Source organism: Vanellus vanellus (genome assembly GCF_965231255.1).
Source record: "Vanellus vanellus genome assembly, chromosome: 5".
Taxonomy (NCBI): domain Eukaryota; kingdom Metazoa; phylum Chordata; class Aves; order Charadriiformes; family Charadriidae; genus Vanellus; species Vanellus vanellus.
In genome coordinates this window covers 29,629,033-29,651,966 of record NC_138910.1, presented here as the reverse complement: position 1 = coordinate 29,651,966, position 22,934 = coordinate 29,629,033, and the positions used below count along the sequence as shown (strand labels likewise).

The window sequence follows — 22,934 nt, the reverse complement described above, 5'->3', positions numbered from 1 at the left end:
TTTACTCCATTTGAATGGATTTTCACTTCTACATAGCTGCATTCGAGCTGATTGTAGGTTCGTGCTGTCATTTCCTTTGATGGGGAGCGCTTACCACCTTTCATGTACAGAAGAGAACCACGTTCTCAGCAAAGAGTTCAGAAGAAGAAAAATTTATGTTATCCCATGGCAAGAGAAGAAAGAGGTTTCTGAATTACAGTCTTCATTTTCCTACCATTACGGTAATATCTTCTTTACCTTTACAAAAGGCATTCAGCTCACACCAGAAAATTACTTTGGACCAAGAAAATCATGAACTACTCAAACCATTTAGTGGTTTGCTAAGCAACAACACTTGCATACCTGCAGTATTTAATATGACTGCTGCTGCTTGCTGTAGGCCAGTTCATTATTGTCCTGTAAATTCACCTCTCAATCTAAAGGTCTAATCTTATAAAAAGTTCTACTTTTGTCAATGTAGAACATGTCTTCACCCCTCCAAAACTTAATAGGAAACACGGACACTTAATAATTCTTGGGTTTCAATGGCAAGTAAGCAGTTTAACAATAACGGCATACCACACTTTCAATGCAACAGGACAGCTCACATGAAAGTTCCTAGTCTTTGCACAATCATGCATCAAAGTATTAATCTAATTTGAGTGAAAAAGGGTTTACAATGAAGGGATCAAGGCAGACAGCAAAGATTATGTTTATTAGATGAGATCACTGAGATAGCTCCTTAAAAGCAGACAAACAAACAAATCCACACTATTAGCTCAAGAATCCTATAAAACTCCTATTGACTGGATAACCCCCTAAAGTTCAGAAAGATAACACATAGTTCAAACCCTGTATCTCAGGAAAAGTGAGAACAGCATCAGAAGAAAGTGAAGGTGAGCATATGAGGAGAAAACTTCTAACGAGACCTTAAAAAATATTGATTGCCGGTCTGACGCAGAAAACAGGTATGCTACCTAACCTATATGCACACTGGTTTCTTGCGTTATGATTGCATTCTTTCCGGTTGCAATTTAAGGACAGGAAACAGAGATGAGGAGCAAAGGGCAAGTTCTCACAGTAAAAAGAATTCAGAACAAAGGGAAACTCGTACTGTTCAATGTAATTAAATGATTCGAAAGATGAATCAGAAAACGACAAAAATTTACTCACGTAAAAACATTCAGAACTACCAAATAAGCAGACTATGAAGCTCTGCAAAAAGATTGCAGGATATCAAGTAAGTAGGAAATTCAGTGAAACTCCCTGTCAGTGACTGCAAAGTGACACACATGGCAGTAGGAGAAAACTCTTGACACATACACAAAGGCTATTACTTTAGCAATTACCACTCAGGAACAATACAATAGAAGCGCACTGGATTGTTCTTTGAATATATGCTTAGCAAAGTCAAAACGTATCAGACATAGAGAGCCTTAAGAAAGTCCAAATGCTCCATCTAGAACAGAGAGTTAATGGTGTGCCTAGATTTTAAATAGCATCTAAGGATTCATTCTTCCTATCTGAAAAAGGATGTAATACAATTCAGAAACATATTGAAAAGGCGGCAAGGGTAGTTGGACACATGTAGAAACATTCCTACAAGGAACACAGACTAGGATTCTTTGGTTTAGAATAAGAAGCAACAAAAGGGGATACAAGAGAAGTCTATGAAATCGTAAAAGCTATGCATAAGGTGAAAAGGAAGCTCTCACTGATGGTCTCAATACACAGTAACTAGAAGGCACTCGGTGTAACTATCAAAGCAGTACACCTAGGACAAACACAAAGCAGTATTTTTTCCTGTGCCATTAAATCATGGAACTCATTGCCATGAGGATGTTTTGGGAACCAAACTTAAAAAAAAAATACTAAGAAATGACTACAAGTTAGAGAGGTATCAATAGCACAATGGTGCTATTACTAAACCACTGACTACCCAAAGTAGAAAACAAAGGCCTGATGGAAGAAAAGAAAAGAAAAAAAAAAAAAACAAACAAACCCCCAAAACCCACCAAAATTCACATCACACCCTACACTGTGTCTTACCCTCTCCGAGCAGTCTCTGATAGACACAGCTGGAGAGATGGAGCGCATTGTGTAGTCATATTAACTTTGACTCAAAGTAATTGATACGTTGTTTCACAAAGGCTGTTTGGTGATGGGTTACCACTGACATTTCTCTTGCAGTACACAAATGGTACGCACAGAAAGACGTCAGACTTCCTGAGAGAATCGGAAATGATCACAAGGAATTACAGGTCCCAGCAAAATGGGACCAGGAGCAAAAGAGTAAGAGAATTTAACCTAAGAGGCAGTCACTGGCTCCATGTTCAAGACCTCAGGAAACAATCTTAACAGATCCAGAGGAACAGCTAAGCCACTAAAAAAAAAAAAATGTAAAATGTACTGAATTTTCAGATATTAAATTTAGGCAGTAAATAATTGGGACTGTCTATAAGATGCATGTAACGTTTACAAGCAAAATTTAAACATTAATTTTAAGTTTCACTTCTTAATTTTCTATCTTGACATTACCACACATGTATGAAAACAGTCTTGTACAACCATGGAGACTCAGCAGTCTATGATAGTAGAAAGAGTTTATGATTATGATTATTCTACTAGTTAACTAGAGAGATAACAGCATTTCTCCATAACTGTTTTTAGTGTAGGGTTATAAGAAATATATAAGAACCTCTAATGAAACACGTTCCAGTAATCTTTCAACACCAGAAACGTAAAGCTGCTGGCACTGAAGTATCAATTCTCAAAGAGGTTGTTCTAAAAAACACTGAATCTGTGCAACAGCTTGGCAGCAAAAGAAGTGAGGACCTGAAGGCAGCAAGTATTATTCATGCAAAAATAGAACAAACACTGGCATTTCGATATTGGATCAGTATCCCCTCCCCCTTTATTTAAATATCCACAGGCAAGACAAAATGTAATATTTTGGCTATAACCACTTTTCCCGAGACATTAGTTTTTCTTGCTCATGTATAATAAAAAAGACTCTTAAAACAGACAGCAATATTATCAGGCCAAGCTTCAGTGTATTTTTGCTGAGCTTTTATAAGAATTTTATTGGTATGAGCAGTGAACATACTCGAAATAACTTATTAGAAAACATTAATTGAGAAAGTGACATTTTATTAAATGCAATATAGCTCCTGTCATTAAATTCTTACATTAGATCATGTATCATGTTAAAAATCTCTTCTATCTCTTATTATTTTTTGTTGAAATATACCAACCATACTTCTACATATAAGACCTGGATAGTACACCATAAGAATGTACAAGGGACTGTTCCTGCCTGTCACAAGAAGCTTACCATGACTGTGACTCACGTCCTTGAACAGACACACAAAACTAAAGTTCATAACTGAGTTAAATGAGGGCTGTGCGTAGGCGTACTGGTTTGCCTTTACAGATGCCTTGAAAAACCGAGGACAAAACTTTATAAGAAACAATGCAAAAAAATTTTTGAACCGATGACTGGAAATAAGTGACAAGCTCATATGGAAAGTAGAATGAGTATTAGCTCAATAATAATTAATACTATGACTTCAAAATTAGAGAAAGATTTCCACAACGTGCAGGACTACTGCAAGCCTTAAGTGTCTTTCACCAAGAAAATTTCAGATCAAAGCCCTCCTGCAGACACCCTGCTGCTCAAAGTGCCTGTGCAGTTCTCCATTACGATCACTTAAATTTTACTCATCTAATGCCAAATCTTCAACAGAAACCACAATACAATGATACTTCTAGTAAGTGCTGGAAACATCTCTGTTATCTGTTGTCCACAGACTCCAATTCCAAACTGCTCCCAGGCCATGGCTGGGGCTTCCCAGCCATGCCAAAACCTCCTTGACAATAGCCCTCAGCAGCACTGCAAAGCATCCTTTCCACATCCGACACACATTCTCTTCTGAGGCCATCACATTTTTTTGCTATAATGTCTTCTTATCATCGGTCTTTAATTACAAAGATATTTACTCAAAACGATTTTATGAATGAGCTGCAAATCAGTCATCCCGACTTTTGGATCACAGTTGGAAATTCCTTATCTGAAAGCTCTTCCGCATATTTTAAGTGACAAGTTACCTGCTGCCATTCGCCTGTATCAATGGCTCCCTAGCAATTGCTTATATGTTTTTTAAGGAGGGGTTTAAAAGTTTTTGCTGCTTTCTGATCCTTGGGCAGCAGCTAACTCTGCAGGACAGGCTAGCTCCAAGTATGACCCTTTTCTCCTGTAACTACAGAATCAGTGTAAACTCCATACAAAAGAAATATGTGGTATATCTTAATAAAAAAAAAGAAGTGATCTTTGAATATTTATAATGCTTGAGTCTATATCTAATTATTTGCCTGGAGTCACATTGTCAAAATACTGAAGTCAACACAAATGATCTACCACTAAATTACATGGGAGTTTCACTTGAGCTTTACAGATATGGTCTCTTTGGTTTTGGCTAGAAGCACCCCAACTAAGTCATCACAGCAGCCTCTGAAGTTACTTTATGCAGGGCACCCGGATTCCACAGTTGTCTAGGGAAGTGGGAAAAATCATGCATAATTCAACTACATCACAGAATTTTTTTTTCCCTACTGAAAAGGTATTTAAGTATGTGCTTGGCTAGAAGGATAAGAGCACTCTAAAAGAACAGGGGTCAAGACCATCTCAAATACTTAAACTTTTCAAATAACTGGTGTCTTGCTGAGTCAGGTGCAAATTGGACAGATAGTACGGAATGGCATCAGAAATGAAGACGACAGAAAAATAAATGGTCATAATAGCTCTTACTTAAATGCCTGCGTATGCTCATAGATGTAGATTTGCTTTGCACAATGTACACGTCTACCTAATTTTTTTAATGAGTTCATTAATATAATTCTGATTTGTAAATTAAGGGAATGTTTCTAACCTTTGAACAAATGTTACCTTTAAGTCTAAAATAAGCAAGTGTACTTTATGAATATCATGCTTTTGTATAAATTAATTTAGCTTATAATAACCTGGGACATAATCTAAGAATTCAATGCAAAAATCATTGCACTCATTAAAGATATATAGAAAATAAACATTTTGACAACATATATTTTGCACTCATCATTTGTTTTTTATCCAACCTTACGTGTTGGGGCAGCGAGCTAGAAACTGTTACTTAAACTGGAATTTGTGCCAGGAATCTAATTCACAACTTCTGAGTCAGCACTCCCACCCTCGCTGGATCTTCAAGCCTCAAAGTAACATAGTGTGCACTTACTCTAATTAACTGCTTTTCTAGTGGCTGTGGATTTCAAAAAACAAAAACATAAAGCACTTTCTTTTAGCACAGAGAAGGATATCTAGAGATTACCTTTGATTCTTTCTTGACCGCTGCATGCTACAAATTGCTGAATCATAGAATCATTGCGTCGGGCAGCAGCTGCAAAGTTGTGACTCCCGTCAAAGGCTGATTTTTGAAAGACTCCCTGGTCAGAGCGTTCCTAAGGGAAAAACGGAACCACTCATTGTTACAAAAAAATTAAATGTTCAACAATGCAGAAGATCAGCCATCACTACAGACAGCGCACAAATACAGTATAATGTAATGTTCACTGTACTTTGCTTCCTTTCAAATGAGAAACTTGAAAGATATCTTCAAAATGTCTATCTGTTTTTGCTGACCACGAAAGAAGACAATATCTAAGTAACAACAATCATTAAGAACGACGCACAAAACTGAAGACTGTTTTTTTTTTGTTTTTTTTTTTTTTTTATGACCCACAACTGGCTTCATTCAAATTCTCCATCTGGGAGGGCAGCTTGTGACATTGTCAACACAAGAACACGGGCAATGCCAATGGTATTTTTCTGCCAGCCAGCTGGTTCCCTTCTCTCAGAGACTGACTGCATATGTTCTGATGATCACACACTAGCGCAGTTTTGCAAGTAAGGAGTTACACCAAACTCCCAAGCGCAGGTCTTCTGGCTAGCAGCTAAACAAACTCCTGTCACACCTCTAGTCAGCTTTTCTTTCGCGACATTTCCCCCCCGACACACACACCATATCGCCTAATTTATTCCCCTGAGCAGTTGCCCAAAAAAAAAAAAAAAGGGGGGGGGGGAGGGAAAAGAATAATCACAGTTTCTAAAGCTGGGACAGACCCAGAAAGATGTTTTTGTACTCGTTATTCAGGGAAAACAGAAAACCCACACAAGGGAATATTATGGCTAGTTTTCAGAATAACCTTTATAGCTTCTGTGATTTTGTATCTGTTTTTTGAAGGGTCATCCAGCTGGCTTCTTTTTTTAAAGTGCACGTTCATTATGCTAGCAAATGATACACTAAATATATCATTCCTTAAATTTCATAGTCACATCTACAGAAGAAATGCGTGTATCTAATCCATGTAATTTCTGTGGAAAACGATGCAAGAGTTTTAATGCATTGGCAAGTGATTGCCTGCAAACCAACACATAAGAAAGGACAGCATGTTACGCCACCTGGCAACCTGCCTTTCCAGCTCAATAACAACAACAACAATAAAAAAAAATAATAATAATATAATAAAAATAATGACAGAATAATGACAACAAAAAAAAATAAAAATACAGCAAAAAATGCAGCTCAGAACACTAATTAATAGTGGGATGCTCATGGTGACAATATGGCTACGAATGTAGTTTCAGTTGACAGGCACCAAATGCAATGTTCTCTCTTCCTAAATGCAGCATGAGCCATTTGTAAAGGCCATTTTGAACCTCCGTACAGAAACACACATACCACACTGACAACTACGTTTCTTCTCATTACTGGAAATTCTTTAGTTTACATCGGTTTCCTTACGTTGCGAGGTCCCCATTTACTGCTTTCTCCTGGATACTGCTAGCTAAATTAAGCCTTGCAACATCCAAACTACTACTACATTGGAGACTTATACCCGGTGGGATAGGGAGCCTTAAATTAACAGCAACAACAAATCTGCTTTTCCAGCTCTTTGATAAATGACACAATCGATATCCCAACAACTGATCAGTAACCAGCCTAATTAGAGTATTCAGCTTATAAAACATAGCTGCCATGGAAGACCTCCATTAGTGTCCTGACCAATAAAAACAATAATGCGTTTCTAAACATATTCTCCTTCTACCAAGCTGAGATGCAGTACTCAGGAAGCTGTTTTGGGGAAAGGAAAGAATGGGCAACAACCCATTTCTGCTATGGTCTCCAGACTCAAATGGAATTACAATTGAACCCAAAGACTACCTTATAAAAATTAATTCCTGTCTAAAATGAATTTGATTCAATCAAGACCTCATTATGCATTCTTCATAGGGCACGAGTCAAGATTATTTACCTCTTTCATACATCTGCACAATATACAAAACTATACACTTAACTATAAAAAGCAGACTCATGCTTTTATTAAGTCAATCTGATGTCTCATTGAAGTTTTTTAAAAAAATTTTGGCTTTTGTTAAATGAAGAAAACTTGCAGGAGTGAGCCTTATTTGAAAGTGAGCTATCTTTCCTATGGCACAAGAGTCCACAATAAATGTAACATATACATTATAATTCTTCCCTACAGCATAATGCCATGTCACATAGAAAAGGAAAGCAAAAATGTGTTTTCCTCTAACATACTCCAGAATTGCTAATGAGTATTTTTCACATTTTCCTGGCATGAGTGACATCACCGAGGCTTTTGCGAAGTGTCCTCCCAACAACATTAGTGCATAATGTTTGGAAAGCAATATATCACTAAATCTATTTCTCAATCAATCAATAATGGTAGTAAATGAAACACAAAATTATCAGGAAAATATTGAGTTAATTATATTAAAAGATACCTGCATTGTTTTCCCCCCTTTGATTTTTCATGCAAATACACCCAGAAACATGATTGTTCTTAACATTTTAAAATGTTCCAGCAATGAGTATTAAATAAGAAGCATGAAATCATCCCTTGGAATTGTATAATGGGATTTATTACAGCCTTTTATACCACAAATCCACTTGTGTGTATTTTTATTTTAAGGAAACGTACAGATGTTGAAAAACTATTAAAATATTTACTCAAGGGTCAAAATTAAAACTAGGGTGAGTAGTAAGGGCAGCTAGTATGCGTACATACATAATATCTATGTAAAGATGAAGGAGTGTGCATATGCGCATGCATGCATAAAAGAGGGAGCAGGAGAGATCATAAAACCAGTCCTTTTCAAAATAAGAGGCGATTAGCAAACATCAATTTATATGGGGTCTAGAAAACATAACCCCTAAAATTTCTTTCTTCTCTTATTTTGTTACCTTACCTAAGCAAGTTTTATGCTAACCAGCTCAGAAACCCATCCTGAAGGGGTTGCCTCCAGCTGACCAAGGAAAGTAAAATATTAAAGTAAAAAAAAAAAAAAAAAAAAAAAAAAAAAAGAGGTGGAGGGACAGGAGGACAGGAGAGGACCAGAAGAATACACACACAAAGTGAAGTAAAATACTAATGAAAATGGAAAAGCAAGAGTGAATTAAAATCCAAATCACACTAAGACATTATGGTCTCTGATCATGACAACAAATGAAATCAGAACGATTCAAATCATCTGTATCCCAAGCTATTTGCCTTGAGGAGGTAGAAGATAGTCAAAAATACATCATTAATCCTAAATTAACCTTTTTTAGGACCACATTTGCTTTCGTTCTAATACTTGTCAAATTAAAATAAGGGGCAACTTTTACAGCCTGGACTCAACAGGAACAGCAAAACCAGGACATAGCAACCAGAAACACTGTGTGAATCCTGACTCCAGGAAGCCAAGAATTCATTCTGCCAGGAGGAGCTCTCTGTGACAAAGACTTTAGCCACCATCTCTTGTATGCAATAACACTGGGACTGGAAAGACATTTATCTAATAAATGCATTTACTGCTTCACCTCTGTTTGCACCTCTAGTCTCCGGAGAACTACCAGCTGGATCCTCCCACGGATGTTCCCCTCCATGGACATGGAGCGCCTTAGTGTTTCCATAGCCTCATGATTTGACTTGCCCAGAAGTGACTCCCCATTTACTGCAACAAGCTGATCATTTACTCGCAAACGGCCATCCTACAAGCAAAGAATAAGAACAAAATATTAAAAAAAAATAATAATTATTAGGCAGTGGTGCTACATACAGGAAAGCAAGATGCAGACAATCATTAGTTTCTAAAATTTAACAAACGAGAGACTGCATAGTACTGGGTCTTTAAAAAGAAAAATCTTTGTGCCCATTAATTGACTGTTTTTTTCCTCCATTTACTACATTTTGGGAAGAGTTCATAGGGCAATTACACACATAAAGGCACATGCACATGCTGCTAGTTTTCTTGCATGTACAATATAATTTGTACCAGTTCTAAAAAGAAAACAGGAAAAGCAGCTTTTGGTTACTTAAAAGGACTCACACCATAATTGTTAGTGTCTGCAGTGCAACCGCGAAGGAGTACTGCAACATGTTTCTGTGCATTACTATCTGCTATTAGGGTTTGGCAAGAAACAACTCAAAAATTTTGTCGTGTAGTCTCACTAGTGTCTATCTTGTCACAATTACCACGCCACCATATGGGGTAGTGTTCTCAGTTCAGAATGGTCATTAAGACTTAAGCATCCTTATTTTAATTAATGCCATCCATGCATTTTAACATCCAAACCTGCTGCCAAAACCAAAATTAAGGGTGAGCCATATCAAGTAGCCTTGCTTTGAAAAAGGTCATTCAGTTTCACTGCCAAGGTTAACTGACATTTGTGGGTGTAATAAAATTGTGGACACTGCCTTTTTGTGATTTACAAGTCCTGTTGCTGTTGTCATTATTATCTGCGATTTATTTCTTTTCATAAAAGCATATGCCATGGACTTTTCTCTCTTTAACATGAAAATAAGGTCTATTTAATTAAGAGACAACAATTTCTATTAAAGCTTGTCAAGTTCAGAATTATCAGGTTGGCATCAGACCTCAAAGAAGGAAGAGAAAGAGTAAGAAACTGAAGATAGCCAATCTAGAAGGGCAGTGAAGAAAGAATAGCAGGGAAAGAACTTGCCTAGAAATGCAATGCTTGGTTAAAATGAATCTGATTCATTCATAGGCTCATTACATACTCTTCATAAGGCACTCGTCTGAACTGTTTACACATTTCATGCATCTGAGGAATCCAAAATACATATACTTTTCAATTTTTATTTTTTCTATCACTAAGATGTTCAATTAACTATTCGGCTATTGCTGTCAAGTCCAAGTCATTTGTGCTCAAGCGAGTTACAGTAGCTGTGACAAACCCAGCTTTCTTAAGTGTTATTTTTGTCGGAACTGGGTACATCATTAGCACAGCAGAGTATGGATAGCCACGGAGCTGAAGAACAGCCTATATCACAATCCGAAATAAACTGGGAGGGACAAAAAGATGGAAAGACGGAATTGGGATGACTCACTCAGTGAAGGAAAACGAAGAGAAATAAAACTTTTCTGGGGAGGGTATGGGAATGGAGGATAGGAAACAGCAATGCCATTTGGAAAAGATACTGAAACCTCTCCCACCTCTCTGCTGAATATTTCATGCCAACATAAATTTACATACAGCCAAAGTCAACAGGTTAACCCCACCCTTGCTCTACATACAAAATGATGCCATTACACATGTTTAGAGAGAGAAGAGTTAACATTGTTGAACAGGGAGTTTTATTATTTGCACATGTTGCAATTCCTTTGTGTCCTATCAAAATTTGCTGAAATGGAGCCATTCAGGCTCCAACAGGAGTCTGAGGAAAAAAGATTTCATTTTTTGTGAGTTTCTGTAAGACTTTGAAAATTTTACAGGTCCCCATGTCCTCCTGCTATGGTCCCACAGGCTCTCGGATTACTTTTTTTCCTTTCTGTGGATAAACACCCATGGATACATATCCCTTAAAGCTTCTTGCTAAGGTATATACAAATATGTTGTCAAATGCATCTTGTCATGACTACACCTGTTGACTATGCAACTGTCCTGAACACAATGCATATTTTTAAATTAATCACTGCAGCCTCAGAAAGCTCTGAATTGGCCCGATTTTTAATTTGCCTTGTAATACTTTTGTATGAGACTTTATATTTATTTTTTTATATTTTAATAATGTCAGTTCTTAAAGAACTTCTTTTGATGCATCTTCCTTCTTCCCACTCTGTTACATGCTCCACTTAAATGCAAAATTGAACTTGAATTCAACACTTCTACTATGATTGGAGAAAAAAAGGTATGTGTGCTTTATAAATGCTGGCCAACTACACTCATTACGTCACCTGTAAAAGGCAGGTTGGAAGACAGCTGAACACTGTTTTCACACATGGTCAGGTAGAAGTTATTTCAGAGAAAAACCCTCGTGCTACTTTAAAGACCGAAAAAAAATTTCCCAGTATCTAAACAGTTTCCAAACACAGATTTTCACATCACTGGTGTTATGGCCTGGTTTAGAAGCCTGAACTGCAAGACAATCTGCTTGGCTCAAAACAAGCTAAATGTTGTTTTAACACGTTTTTTCTTTCATCTCTGAAAGGTAGGTTTCTTTGTGGCTTCCAAGTAGAAAAATAACATTTGGCATTTCAGCGAAACAGTTTTCAAATGCCATCTCTGAAACTGCAAGTGAGCTATTCTAATAAAGGGTGAAGTTACTGTTCCCTTGCTTATTCAAAGAATGTTGTTTTTTGGGTTTTTTTTGGTTGTTTTTTTTTTTTTTTTTTTTTTTTAATGGAGACTCACAGCAAGGGGTAGAACCTACCACCACATGGCTACCGTATTCAGCCAGTCAGTCACAGGACTCTCATGCTTTTTACAGTAGAGCGGGGAGATATAATGCCATGTTCTTCATGGCCTTGTGTTTTTAATCAAAGCACACCTAGTTATTTCCCTTATCATATCAATGACATTTCTCTCAGAAGAAGTTCCTTGATGGCATTTATTGGAATCATCCAATTTCCCCACCCACTGCACACAACAAGCAATGTTTACTGCGACGGCACTCAGAAGGCGCAAGCAGGCTCAAGCTACACCATGTCTGATTTGAACAAATGCGTGCGTAGAAAATATTCCATTATTGCTAATAATGGCTCTGCTGCATTTCAGCTGCAGTAGACAGCAAGTACCTGATCATCAGGAATGCATCACAAGTGAACAGCCAAGATGCCTCGAGATGAACAAGGCTGAAATCCCTAGAGTTACGGGGAAAGATGATGCATTTATACTCAGTCAAATGTTAGTTCTCCTCACATGAAAGGCTCTGCATAATTACAAATATCAAGTATTCTAGTAACCTCTTTATCTTAGGGATGATAAAAAATAGACGCGTCAAAAATTACAAAAGGAGGTTAAGAAGAAACATAACGGTTCAATATGCAAAAGTAACTTTTTATTGCTGCAGGATACAGTGTTAGAACACCAACTAAGACCATGAAGGCATTTTCACTTCATTTGGTTTTGTAGGAAGAGCAGTAAATTGGCGCTGGGTCTTACTGTAGCATGTATGATGCAACATGCATTGATATTTTCTAAAATCTTTACCTAGAACAAAAAAATCATAAAGTACAGAATGAAAGACTTTAATTTTCCCTTATGTTTTTTTAAAACCCCCTTACTGTGCTTTGCAATGCCACTAACAGATCAGCGCCAGATTAATGTGTTAATGTTTTGAAAAAACACTACGAAATGTTGGCCTCTCTTCAGACCTTTCGTTAAGACAAATAATGGTTAACAGCAACCAACCAAAATTGTCTGCATCTCATGTGTAACTCTTCATTCTAAAACACACACCTGAGAAAGGAATATAATGTATCAAAACCTTTATACAGCATTAGGACAGAGTATTTACTTCAGCAGTGAAACAAATGAGTTGAAGTTCAACATATTACATATCTTCTTTTGAAGACAAGTGGTGACTGTATAGACAAGGGGATAAAGCTCCCCCTTATCTTAGCCTGATATCATAAAATCAAAACAAATCTTAAACTCTGAACGCAAAAGTAAGAAATAGTGAGAGAATTCTCATGTCAGTGAGCATTATGATTCCCTCCTGTGATAGTTTCCCAAGAAAACTTTGTACGCTGAAAAGCAAATGCACATGTCTAAATCCATAATACTCCATTTCAGAGAATTACAATGGATAGCATAGGAAAATGCTCTGGACAACTACCAGCTGGAAAGAAAAGCTTTTTATTTAAAAACTTGCTACAAGAGGACAATAAGGACATCTTTAAATATTTATGCACAAATATGTGCACATTTTTTAACTCGATACAAGAAATTTTATTAATTGTTAATACCCACTGATTATGTTTTGTTCTATATAAAGGTCATTAGACAGGAGAAAGACAGCTCTTCTCCATGCATATGCAACAGTAAACTGTGGTTCTTAAGACATTGCCAAAATGACTGCATTCTGTGAGTACTTGTATAAAAGACATAGGAAAGATTCTCTGAATAGTTCTGGTTGAAGCCATAACCTCAGCTACTATCACATTTGCTCCGGAGCCTACACTCAGATCTATTACTACACAGTTCTAATTGGTGAAAGGGTTATAATGAGGTAGAATAGAGTATAGGTCACAGGACCACAGGTGACAAAGGTGACACAAGACAAAATAATCTTCCAGTCATGGTGTCTAACTGTGCCAGTTGCCCTTTACTTAGGTGTGAGCAAAGTCCTGCTTCATTAGTCTGCAGACCCCTCAAGCCAAAATTAACTGCTCTGGAGTGAGTAACTATGGGAGAATAGAGTGGTAAACATACAGAGCTAGAAAGGGTTGTCTTATGCGTCTATGATGTGACAAGTCAGGTAGACAGACCACTAATGCTGCCAGAATATGGCTCCACAAGCTTCGCTATTCAAAACAATGAGTTTATTCATGGCAATACACACTGTCACTGCAACTGGTATGGACAATTACTCAGGGAACAGACAGCTGGGAAAGCACGGAGAGTGGCCTCATTTTCAAAGTAAAATGAGCTGTACCCTGTAGCAGACATGCACATAAATTGAGTTTATCCAGCCCTAATTTGGCCAATCGTGCCTTAACTCATTTCTGATATGCACCAAGTAGATGAGCTTACTCACTTGTCATTCAGCCCTGAGTTAACTACGGACAGCGTTCTGAACTGTGTGTTCCAGGCTCAGTTATACTGGAGAAGATCTGAGCTTTGAAATAACTGTGGGACTAGGATAGGTAAATAATAGAAGCAGGGAAGTAGTAAACATTCACATCAAAGCTAAATCCTTGGTTATTGCTATTTACCAGCTGCTGTAAATAAATGATCATGAAAGTTTTAATGCTGTGAACTGCCTTACTCAGCAGGCTGATGCCAGTAGAGGAATTTACATACACTGAATCAAAAGGTATTTTTGCAGAAAAAAAGAATTGTGAGGAATTGCTGAGATAACACAAGAAAAAAAAAAATCACATTATGGATGAATGCAAGTTAAACATACTAGCCCTGAAAGATTAAGACTTTTGCTTCTAATTTCAAGAAAGCTACCTTTTTCAAGTTTTATTTGGGAAAAAAATGCATTCAACAGTTTTCCTAAAGATTAGGAACTAGTTCAAATACTTTTTAGTCATAAAAATGTACAATAGTCCTTGTATAGTCCTTAGAGGGAGCAGAACAATTCATAATACTGTCATTTACCAATGTAATATTACCAATTCAATCTGCCTCAGGAACAATTGATAACTTCTGCACAAATGATGCCAAGCTCAGTCAAGTCGCGTTTTTAATACAATGGTAAAATAATATTTTGAATAAAAAAAGAAAGAAAATGATGAGCTAGCTTTTTACTTACAGCATAAATTAAACACATAATGCTTAACCTCACAAAATTGTCAATTTCTAATTTTTGTAAAGAAGTTTTGTTTTTTGATTGTTTTTTATGGGTCTGCCTGTATTGCTTCATGCGGACCAAAAGCATTGCAGATAGACAATAAATGTAGATATCCAATTTCTCTGTCACTGAGTCGAGCAGCACGCGAACTTCACCATGCATTTCTGTGGCAAGCTGGGAAGCAGCCTCTCCTCCTACCCACACATGCTTATCCTGGTCACCTTCCCCATTTCCTGCAGTATGCAAACGCCTCCCAAGGTTTCCACCAATTCACTCTCCTTGTGGCAAACCCTACCACACACAACACCAGAACCTTGGGACAACACATTAGTAGATATGCAGTTCACCTAAAGGAGTGATTAACAAAAAGGTATTCGTTCCTAGAACGCTTATCAAGAAAGATTCAGTAGTCAACACAGAAACATCAGAATTCTAACACAGTCATCATTTGATGTGTTTCTTCCATACCTTAAAAGCAGCACCCCCGTGAATAACGGATTTGATGAAAATCCCAAGATCAGCTCCCGTCTCCCGAGATTTGTTGCCTTTTAAGCTCACACCAAGTCCAGCAGAGCCAGAATCATTCAGAGGAATCTCAAAGGTCAGCTGCTCTGTGGTTTCTGGAGAGAGAATACTACAGTTTGGCTCTCCTTTCTGTTGGAGAAAACAAGGATGAAAATACGGGTGAAAAGGGGGCAGAAAAAATGCATAAACTAGTTGTACTCATAGGTTCGTATGACAAGAAATAGCCCTCTTTTCCAGAAAATACCTTGAAGAAGCAGCCTTATAACCAACAGTGCATTTAGCTGCCATTTTGTCACATGATCTGGCTTAAAATGTTATTTTTTAATGATACCTATGAATATGCCTAAATAGCTTAGTTCCACAGGATATAAAAGTGACATTGCAGCAAAATATAAAAAAGACATTTATTTTAAACACAGCCGCATTAAAAATGTAAGCCATAAAACTATCAACATCTTTACATGTAGCTTACAAACTGTAACGACTGTTGTACTGTTAAATCCCATTCCCCTCTGAAAATTGAGTTTCATCCTTAAAAAAGTATCCTTCCCTTAAACCTATCAACAGAGGGAAGCTGGTGTAACAAAAGTGAGGGCGAGAATTGAAAACGCTGTAACTTATTCTGCACTAACTCCCTTTGTACGTACTTTTATTCCATAGAGGTTTGGGGTTTTTTCCTTCTGCTATAGGTCGATCCCAAGAATTTTCCTAGATTAGATTATTGTTTACAAGACTGTCAAGTCAAGTATCCGTAGCTAGGGAAGATCAGAAAGAACTTTCTTTTACTGTATACCGTGTCTCCAGTTTTGAAGGGTTATAAGTTGGTGGGGAGGTTGTTTGTGTTGTTTTTTTTTTAAAGCAGGTTAGACTCATGAAACTAAACAAAATCAAATCCTTGCCTAAAATATTCACACTGGCACTGTACAGAAGTAAAACTAGGATGAGGAGACCTACTACGCAGTAAAGTGTTCACAGAAAGTATTAACAGAAAAGACCTTATGGATCACATCCGATTTTCTTCCACTCTTTCTTCTCCATATAACTCTAAGACAATTACTTAATTTATGTTTCTTGTCATTTGAACATTTTCCATTCTTTGTAACAGTAGTGTTAAAAAATTAATAGGAAAAAAATATGAAAAGGAAACACACGGACAAGCACAAGTTGAAAAAAAATGACTGTAGACTGCTTTCAGGGGTGTCACAGTCTTATGTTAAATTATCAAGTAGAGGCCACACGCAAGGAGGAGTGTCCTCCTTCTACCTAATGAAGGTTTCCAGGGCCTAAGCTGCAGCACGCACAGTATCAACGCAATTGTCAACAAAGGTGCCAGCACTACAGATGTTTGCTCAGCAGCCAAAGTAGTCCCATATATATTCATCTATTACACTGTCTGATCAACAAGAAGTACGATCACAGAACTCAGCAGAATTTAGTATCCTGAAGCAACAAAAAATTAGAAACAGTAACCGCGAAGTACACTTTCATTTGTTTCAGATGCCCTTTCACTGATGAGAAGCAGCTACAGGCTAGAGCAGAATCACATGAGCCAGAGAGCTAGGACTATAAACTTCAATCCCAATATGCACCACGCTCAAATTCTTCCTGGAAAGTAACTACACGATAATAAGTCAACACAATTTGCCTAACTGCCAAATATAAGAACGACAGAGCACCAACACTGACAATTGTCTAGATGCCAGCGCTAATCTCCAGTAGCTATGTTACTCATTTATGCTTTTGTCTTTGTTCACTAGAAGCAGACAATTCTCAGTTATAAATCTGTAACTTTTGTTTCTTAGCTGTGGATATAGAGACATCCTGAATGTAATCCCCCAAAACCTACAAATTCATACTCACTACTGTGAACAATTGTCCTGGTCCCAAACCATGAAAACAATACAGAATAATTTGTAAACACTCCTGCTCTAACTTCCTTCAAAAGAATCAGTGTAAGGGAAAAAAAACATTATTACTGGCCTTCTAACATAAGCATTTTGCATTTAACTTTCTGAAAGTTTGAGAGGAAAGAGTTTCTGCCCAATCGTTTTTTCAAAATGCACATATTCTCATCAGTCGATTTAGAACTCTTAGATCAGAAGTCTACTCAAATGGCACATCCTGTCCACATTTGGACAGAAGAAATTTTTCTCGGGGTCCCAGACGTGTGATGTCTCCTGCAGCCCTTCAGGACAGTATTTTGTATTACTTTCCTAGGCCCCTAGGCAAGCAGCTCCAGTGTGCCGCTACTATTCTTTCACATTAATCCAAGACCCCTGCACCAGACTCTTCCCCCTTCTGTATGTCAACACTGTGGTTTTGGTTTTCCCAATACCACGAGTAAAGCAGTGGGACGGGGGGGTGTTATCACAGGACATAAAAACTCCCAGTGCCCATCCAGTCACAAATTGCATTATAATGTTACCTCACGATGAACTTGGACTTCATATAAAACTGAATTTGGTCACATTCAGATCAATTTTTAATGGGGATGGCTGAAGGTAAGCCCTGGCACAAAGGCTATTATTTTGCAAAAAAACCCACCCAACTTTCAAGTAAAAGGTGGTACAGTATTTTTGTCAATACAAATTACATGGTTTTTGTTAGCTTCTTTCTCAGGAGCATCTTACCTCTTTCACTTTAAGCTCCAAGATGTACATTAATTTCAAGCTAAGGACTTCATGGATTTGTTAAAACAAACTTGTGAATACCTGAAGACAACAGGATCTAAACGTGTCCCTCAAGCTAATATATGAAAATAAACTAGGCAGATGAGTCTGCCTGAATTTGATTTAAGCGTTTTAATCCATACCATTCTCATTTGTACTATTGCTCTTGTCTCTGACCCACCTGTGATACGGATGACAAGGCTGCAGCCCCCCTGCCGTGCCCAAAGCCGTGGCAGCACTGGGAGCAGTGGTGGCTGTAGGAGGCAGGACACTGTCCCCTTCTCCGCAGCATGGGCACAGGCTCCATAGCAGCACTGTGCCTGGCTCAAGCCTTCAAGAAACAAGCAAACGCTTTACAATAGCATTTTTCCCCTTTTTCTTTGCAGGTGATTTTTGACATAAGAAATATCTCACTTAAATAGCAGGCAAGGAAATGTTGGTGAGTCTCAAGGAAAGCCTTTGCCCTCAATATCTGGGGAAGAGAGACTGACACTGACTAGGCGATCACTAGAACTCTCCCACTATAAGCTTACTAAGATAATGGTGTTACACATACTTTTTTTTATTACTCTACTTTTAGCAATTTATTTGTATCAGAATCTAAAATTGGACTAAGTTATACTAAAAAAAACTAACAGAGTTGATCAATGCTCTTTATTTCCCAACTTCCTTTAACATAACTACGCTGTGCATTAGCTCTTATTAAGTAACCTACTAGATCACTGCACGCCTGGATATTTTACCTATCAAATATTAAGAGGTATTCAGCAAGACACCAGACAAGTACTGCAAACCTTTGTCAGTATTTCATTTCCTCTGCTTTCTTTAGTACCTAATTTGGAATCTGCAACATTTGACTACCATTCTCCTTGCTTCAAGTCTCTGAGAAACAGATAATTTAGTAAATTTAATTTAAATTTAAAAACCAGTTGCTTTTACCTATTACTGGAGAACTCTCTAATCTTCATTAAACTCCCTCACAAGTGCTTCTTGTTCAACATAGTCCAACTATCCTAAAAATCTCTCCTTTTCGTTATTTACATTCAGCCTTACCCTAAGATCCAGCAAAAGCTGATTGAAAAATAATGCTGAAATTTGTTTACTAGCACTATCAAAAATTTGTTACCCATGAGGGAGGGTGAATGACATTTCAATGATTTCACAGGGATGGGTAACTGGAAAGGAGATGTACATCTACAAATCAATAATGAATTCATTATAAGACCAAGTAAACTGTCTTTATTACCTTAAAATTTTCATTTGCTACCTGTATGGCATCTGATAGCAAGTGCCAGCAAAAGTCAGTCTAGAACATCAAGATTCTTTGATGCAAATAAAAGATTTAAAACTTTTCTTTCTGGGAGAGCGTAAGAAGCAGCAGAAATGAGGAAAAACAGCAGAAAAATAGAAAGCAGTGAACAGAACCTAGAAGGTTGATTTCATCCTTACTCGCTAAATACGTTACTATCATCCTGATGATAGTGCTCTTCCCAAGGAATGCCTTTTCACTGGTGACCAAAAAGATCTCCAGCCATCTTTAAGTTAACAGGTCATCATTTAACTGCCTTATTTGGACAACTAATTTCATGAGTGATGGTCCCTGTTCCTAGAATATGCAGGTATGAATATTAAATGCTGCTAGTGACTCACAGAGCTGAATTCCCACTGCCTCTATTTCCCTGACTTTGCTAAAACATTATCCCAAGACATCAATACTTTATAATAAGAGCAACCACCATCAGCTGAATTATGGTCTGGAAAAGGAAGTCCTCTCCAGTGTACCAAACCTTGAATCCGCGTAGAAATACTTTTACCTTAAGATCATCCTAGAATCTGATTTCATTCAAACACAGAATGCATGAAACAAGCTGCAACACAAACATGTTTCTAGCCCAGGAAAAACTTACAGTTTAATGTTATAAAATACCCAGTCAACAATCGCATCATGTATTTTCCATGACAAATGTATCACACCTCAGCACTTCAGGAATTAAACGATAGTACATCACTGAATTTACTCCCTACTGCAGACATAGGTAAGTAACTCAATGGTACCGTGATAAATGAGAACTCTTCACATAAATCAATGTCCAGATAGCCAAGTGATGAGACCTCAAGATGGCAAGAGCTTTGAGATGGCCTGGCCTGTACTCTTCCTTTAAGATGCATACACTGAAGATGGCAAAAGGGATTTTAAACTCTTAAATATTAATAAAACATACTTAACAGCAAAACAGGTTAAAATTTAAAAAATAAAAAAACTTGGGAGAAGGAAGGAAAAAAAAAATTAAAAAATTCAATTTCCACTGCTCACTTTGTCCTTGCTGGGCAGGTCCTTCCTTCAGCTTTGCCAAATCTTAGCCTGTCAGCTTTCAATGGCCTCCTCAGCTGCAACAAGCTCTGAACAGTCCCCTCTGGGTATGCACATCTCTGTTCCCAGTCCACCCTGCAGCCTGCTCATATTTGTTCCCTATTATTTATAGGAGTCTGCCAGCCTCAGCTCCTGATGCAAAGCTCCGCTCAGGTTCACCATCCAGCACTTGATATTTCCTGAGCTCTCTCAACCACTTGGGGAGGTCAATGATGTCCTCTCTTTCTCCAGGTGGCTTCTCCTGGACCAGAGTGCAGCAGTCAGAGGAAATCTAAGAATCACTATTTCTGCTTGCTGTCCAGACTCAGCTGTTAAACAGAACGGAGCAAACATCCAGACAGGTACCATTGCTTACAAGGGAAATCAGGACAGGAATGTTTTAATCTACTGAAATACCTCCATGGAACTTCAGTAAAATCAATTCTGATGTTTACTGAACCACCACAAACCAGACAGGGAAGTTCAGAAGAGTTTATATGAAGGTGAGAGAATACAGAGTTTGCTAGATTTGAGAGCAGAAAGTCCTAATATGTACTAAATAACATTCAGCAATGCAGATTGAAAACCTTTATTTAAGAGTCTTGGGATACATTTGATTAATTGATGTTCTGCCAATGATTTTATTTAACTTTTAGAAGCACATCTATACCTCAGGTCTCTGATTTCTTAATTAAAAGGATACATTAAAGGATTCTTAAAACAACCTAACTTTTACTGGTATATAATTAAGTCTCACCAACAAATTCTCAGTATTTAAAAAATAGATAGAATATACTTTTACCCTTCTCTTATTCCCACAACACACAAAAACTGCTCAGTCACCAGTACAAACAGAATTGTAACCTCCGAAAAAAGTACTGCGCATTGTATTCCTCCCCTTTCTACTTAGCCCATGGTTATACCTACTCAGTTTTGTGTCAATCCTCTGTCTACCATGGGACACCACTTTCAATTAGTCCTTTTATTTAATCTCACAATGCCTGTTCTCTTTGACCACGGCACTTTTGATCTGTGGATTTATGATAATCTAATGCATATCTCTCACTGGAAAGGTTGCCTTATTTATCCTTATTGTTCTTTTGCCAAAAGAGAAGCTTACAAAAAAAATTAGCTCCCACTTAAGGCAGGAAGGAAATAGCATTTGTTTAACACAACAAGAGACCTTTCAGTACCTGTCTGGTGGCCTTGACCAACACACTATTATGGTCTCTCAATATGCTGGCTGCCCCTGGCCTGGCTGCTCATTTCTGATAAGAGATGCCAACTCCCTGGAGTGCCATTGAGAGCCGAGAGCAAAAGGCAAGAGACCCAGGAGGGTTATTTTCAAAGGCTTATGAAGGAAATAAGACATTTACATGCTTTTGCAATTATTTTTTGAAAAAAAAAAAAAAAAAAAAAAAAAACCAACGTAAAAGTTAAAGAGCTGCAGTTAAATTGTGGCACCACATAACTATTATTGGCAGAAAAGCTTAAAAAGAAGATACCTCCTTACTTGCACTATTCTCTGTGCTCTTTCCCAGAGCTTGGCCGCAATTAAGAAATGCTTTGCTGACAGCTCATTCACTCACTATAAAATCTACATTATTTTGCAAAAGATAATACAGTAACGCTTTTGAAAATAATACTTGAAGGCAATGCACTGCTGTAATCTTGTCACAATCTAGTAAATAACTGAAGTCATTGCTGTATGTATTCATCTTTAGCATTTCTGACAGATGCTTTCATATTGGCTTCTTTAAAATCATCTCTATTCTGTACTGCAATAAAAACTAAATGGTCACTAATGACACACCCTGATAAGACAAAAAAGCCAACAGCAAATCCATAGAGATATATTATATTATACTTGGATACTTTTTACATTAACACAGTACACTACAGATTTGTGTCATATTAGATAGAACGGTTCCGGTTTGACTTATGTAGACTCTCTGGAACTATAGCTTTGAAAATTGACAAAATGAGATTCAGCTCTTCATCCAAGGCAGATACATTACATTTCACAGTTTACTATTTGATGTCACAGGACGCTTCAAAAACGGAGATCCTCCAGTTTGTTTGACATGCCTATTTGAGATCCCACAGCAAGTTTTACCCACGGAAATGGTTTGTCCTTGCAAAAGAGTTTTGTAATTCCATGTGGCATTGCTCTTCAACTTTTAAAAATGCAGTCTCACTTAACCTTTTAAGTGACATAACTGTAGGAAACAGAGGAAGAAAAACGAACTAGTTCAGCCCTCAATCAATGTATGCCCCACTGTGAAAACACCTATTTTCATCCCACATATGGTGTTAGCCACGTGCTTAAGCACCCTACTGAGCTGGAGCCTTATGCAGCTAATACACCTTGCCACTTAGATCCTAAAATGTTATCACTCATGAAAATGGAAGACTACACGGTATTTTCAGGGTAAATTTAGGATGGCTGTTACTGTATTCTTTCAGAATATATTCTGGCTAAACAGGTCACAACACCATGACGTACAAATCCAACTCTTTACTCAATTTAGTGGTTACTGTTTTAAAGG

The 22,934-nt window shown here is 37.5% G+C and overlaps 1 protein-coding gene across 1 annotated transcript in view; it reads right to left on the bottom strand.

Annotated features, from left to right (window-relative positions):
* The window catches only part of PARD3B (par-3 family cell polarity regulator beta), a gene marked incomplete at its 5' end in the record, with an annotated part of 298,721 nt that overhangs the window by 194,974 nt on the left and 80,813 nt on the right, over positions 1-22,934 (bottom strand). Inside the window, 3 exons of the mRNA XM_082483978.1 lie at positions 5,343-5,472; positions 8,898-9,068; positions 15,310-15,495. Of these exons, the coding sequence (XP_082340104.1) occupies positions 5,343-5,472; positions 8,898-9,068; positions 15,310-15,495 (487 nt within the window). The remainder of the gene's footprint in view (positions 1-5,342; positions 5,473-8,897; positions 9,069-15,309; positions 15,496-22,934) is intronic.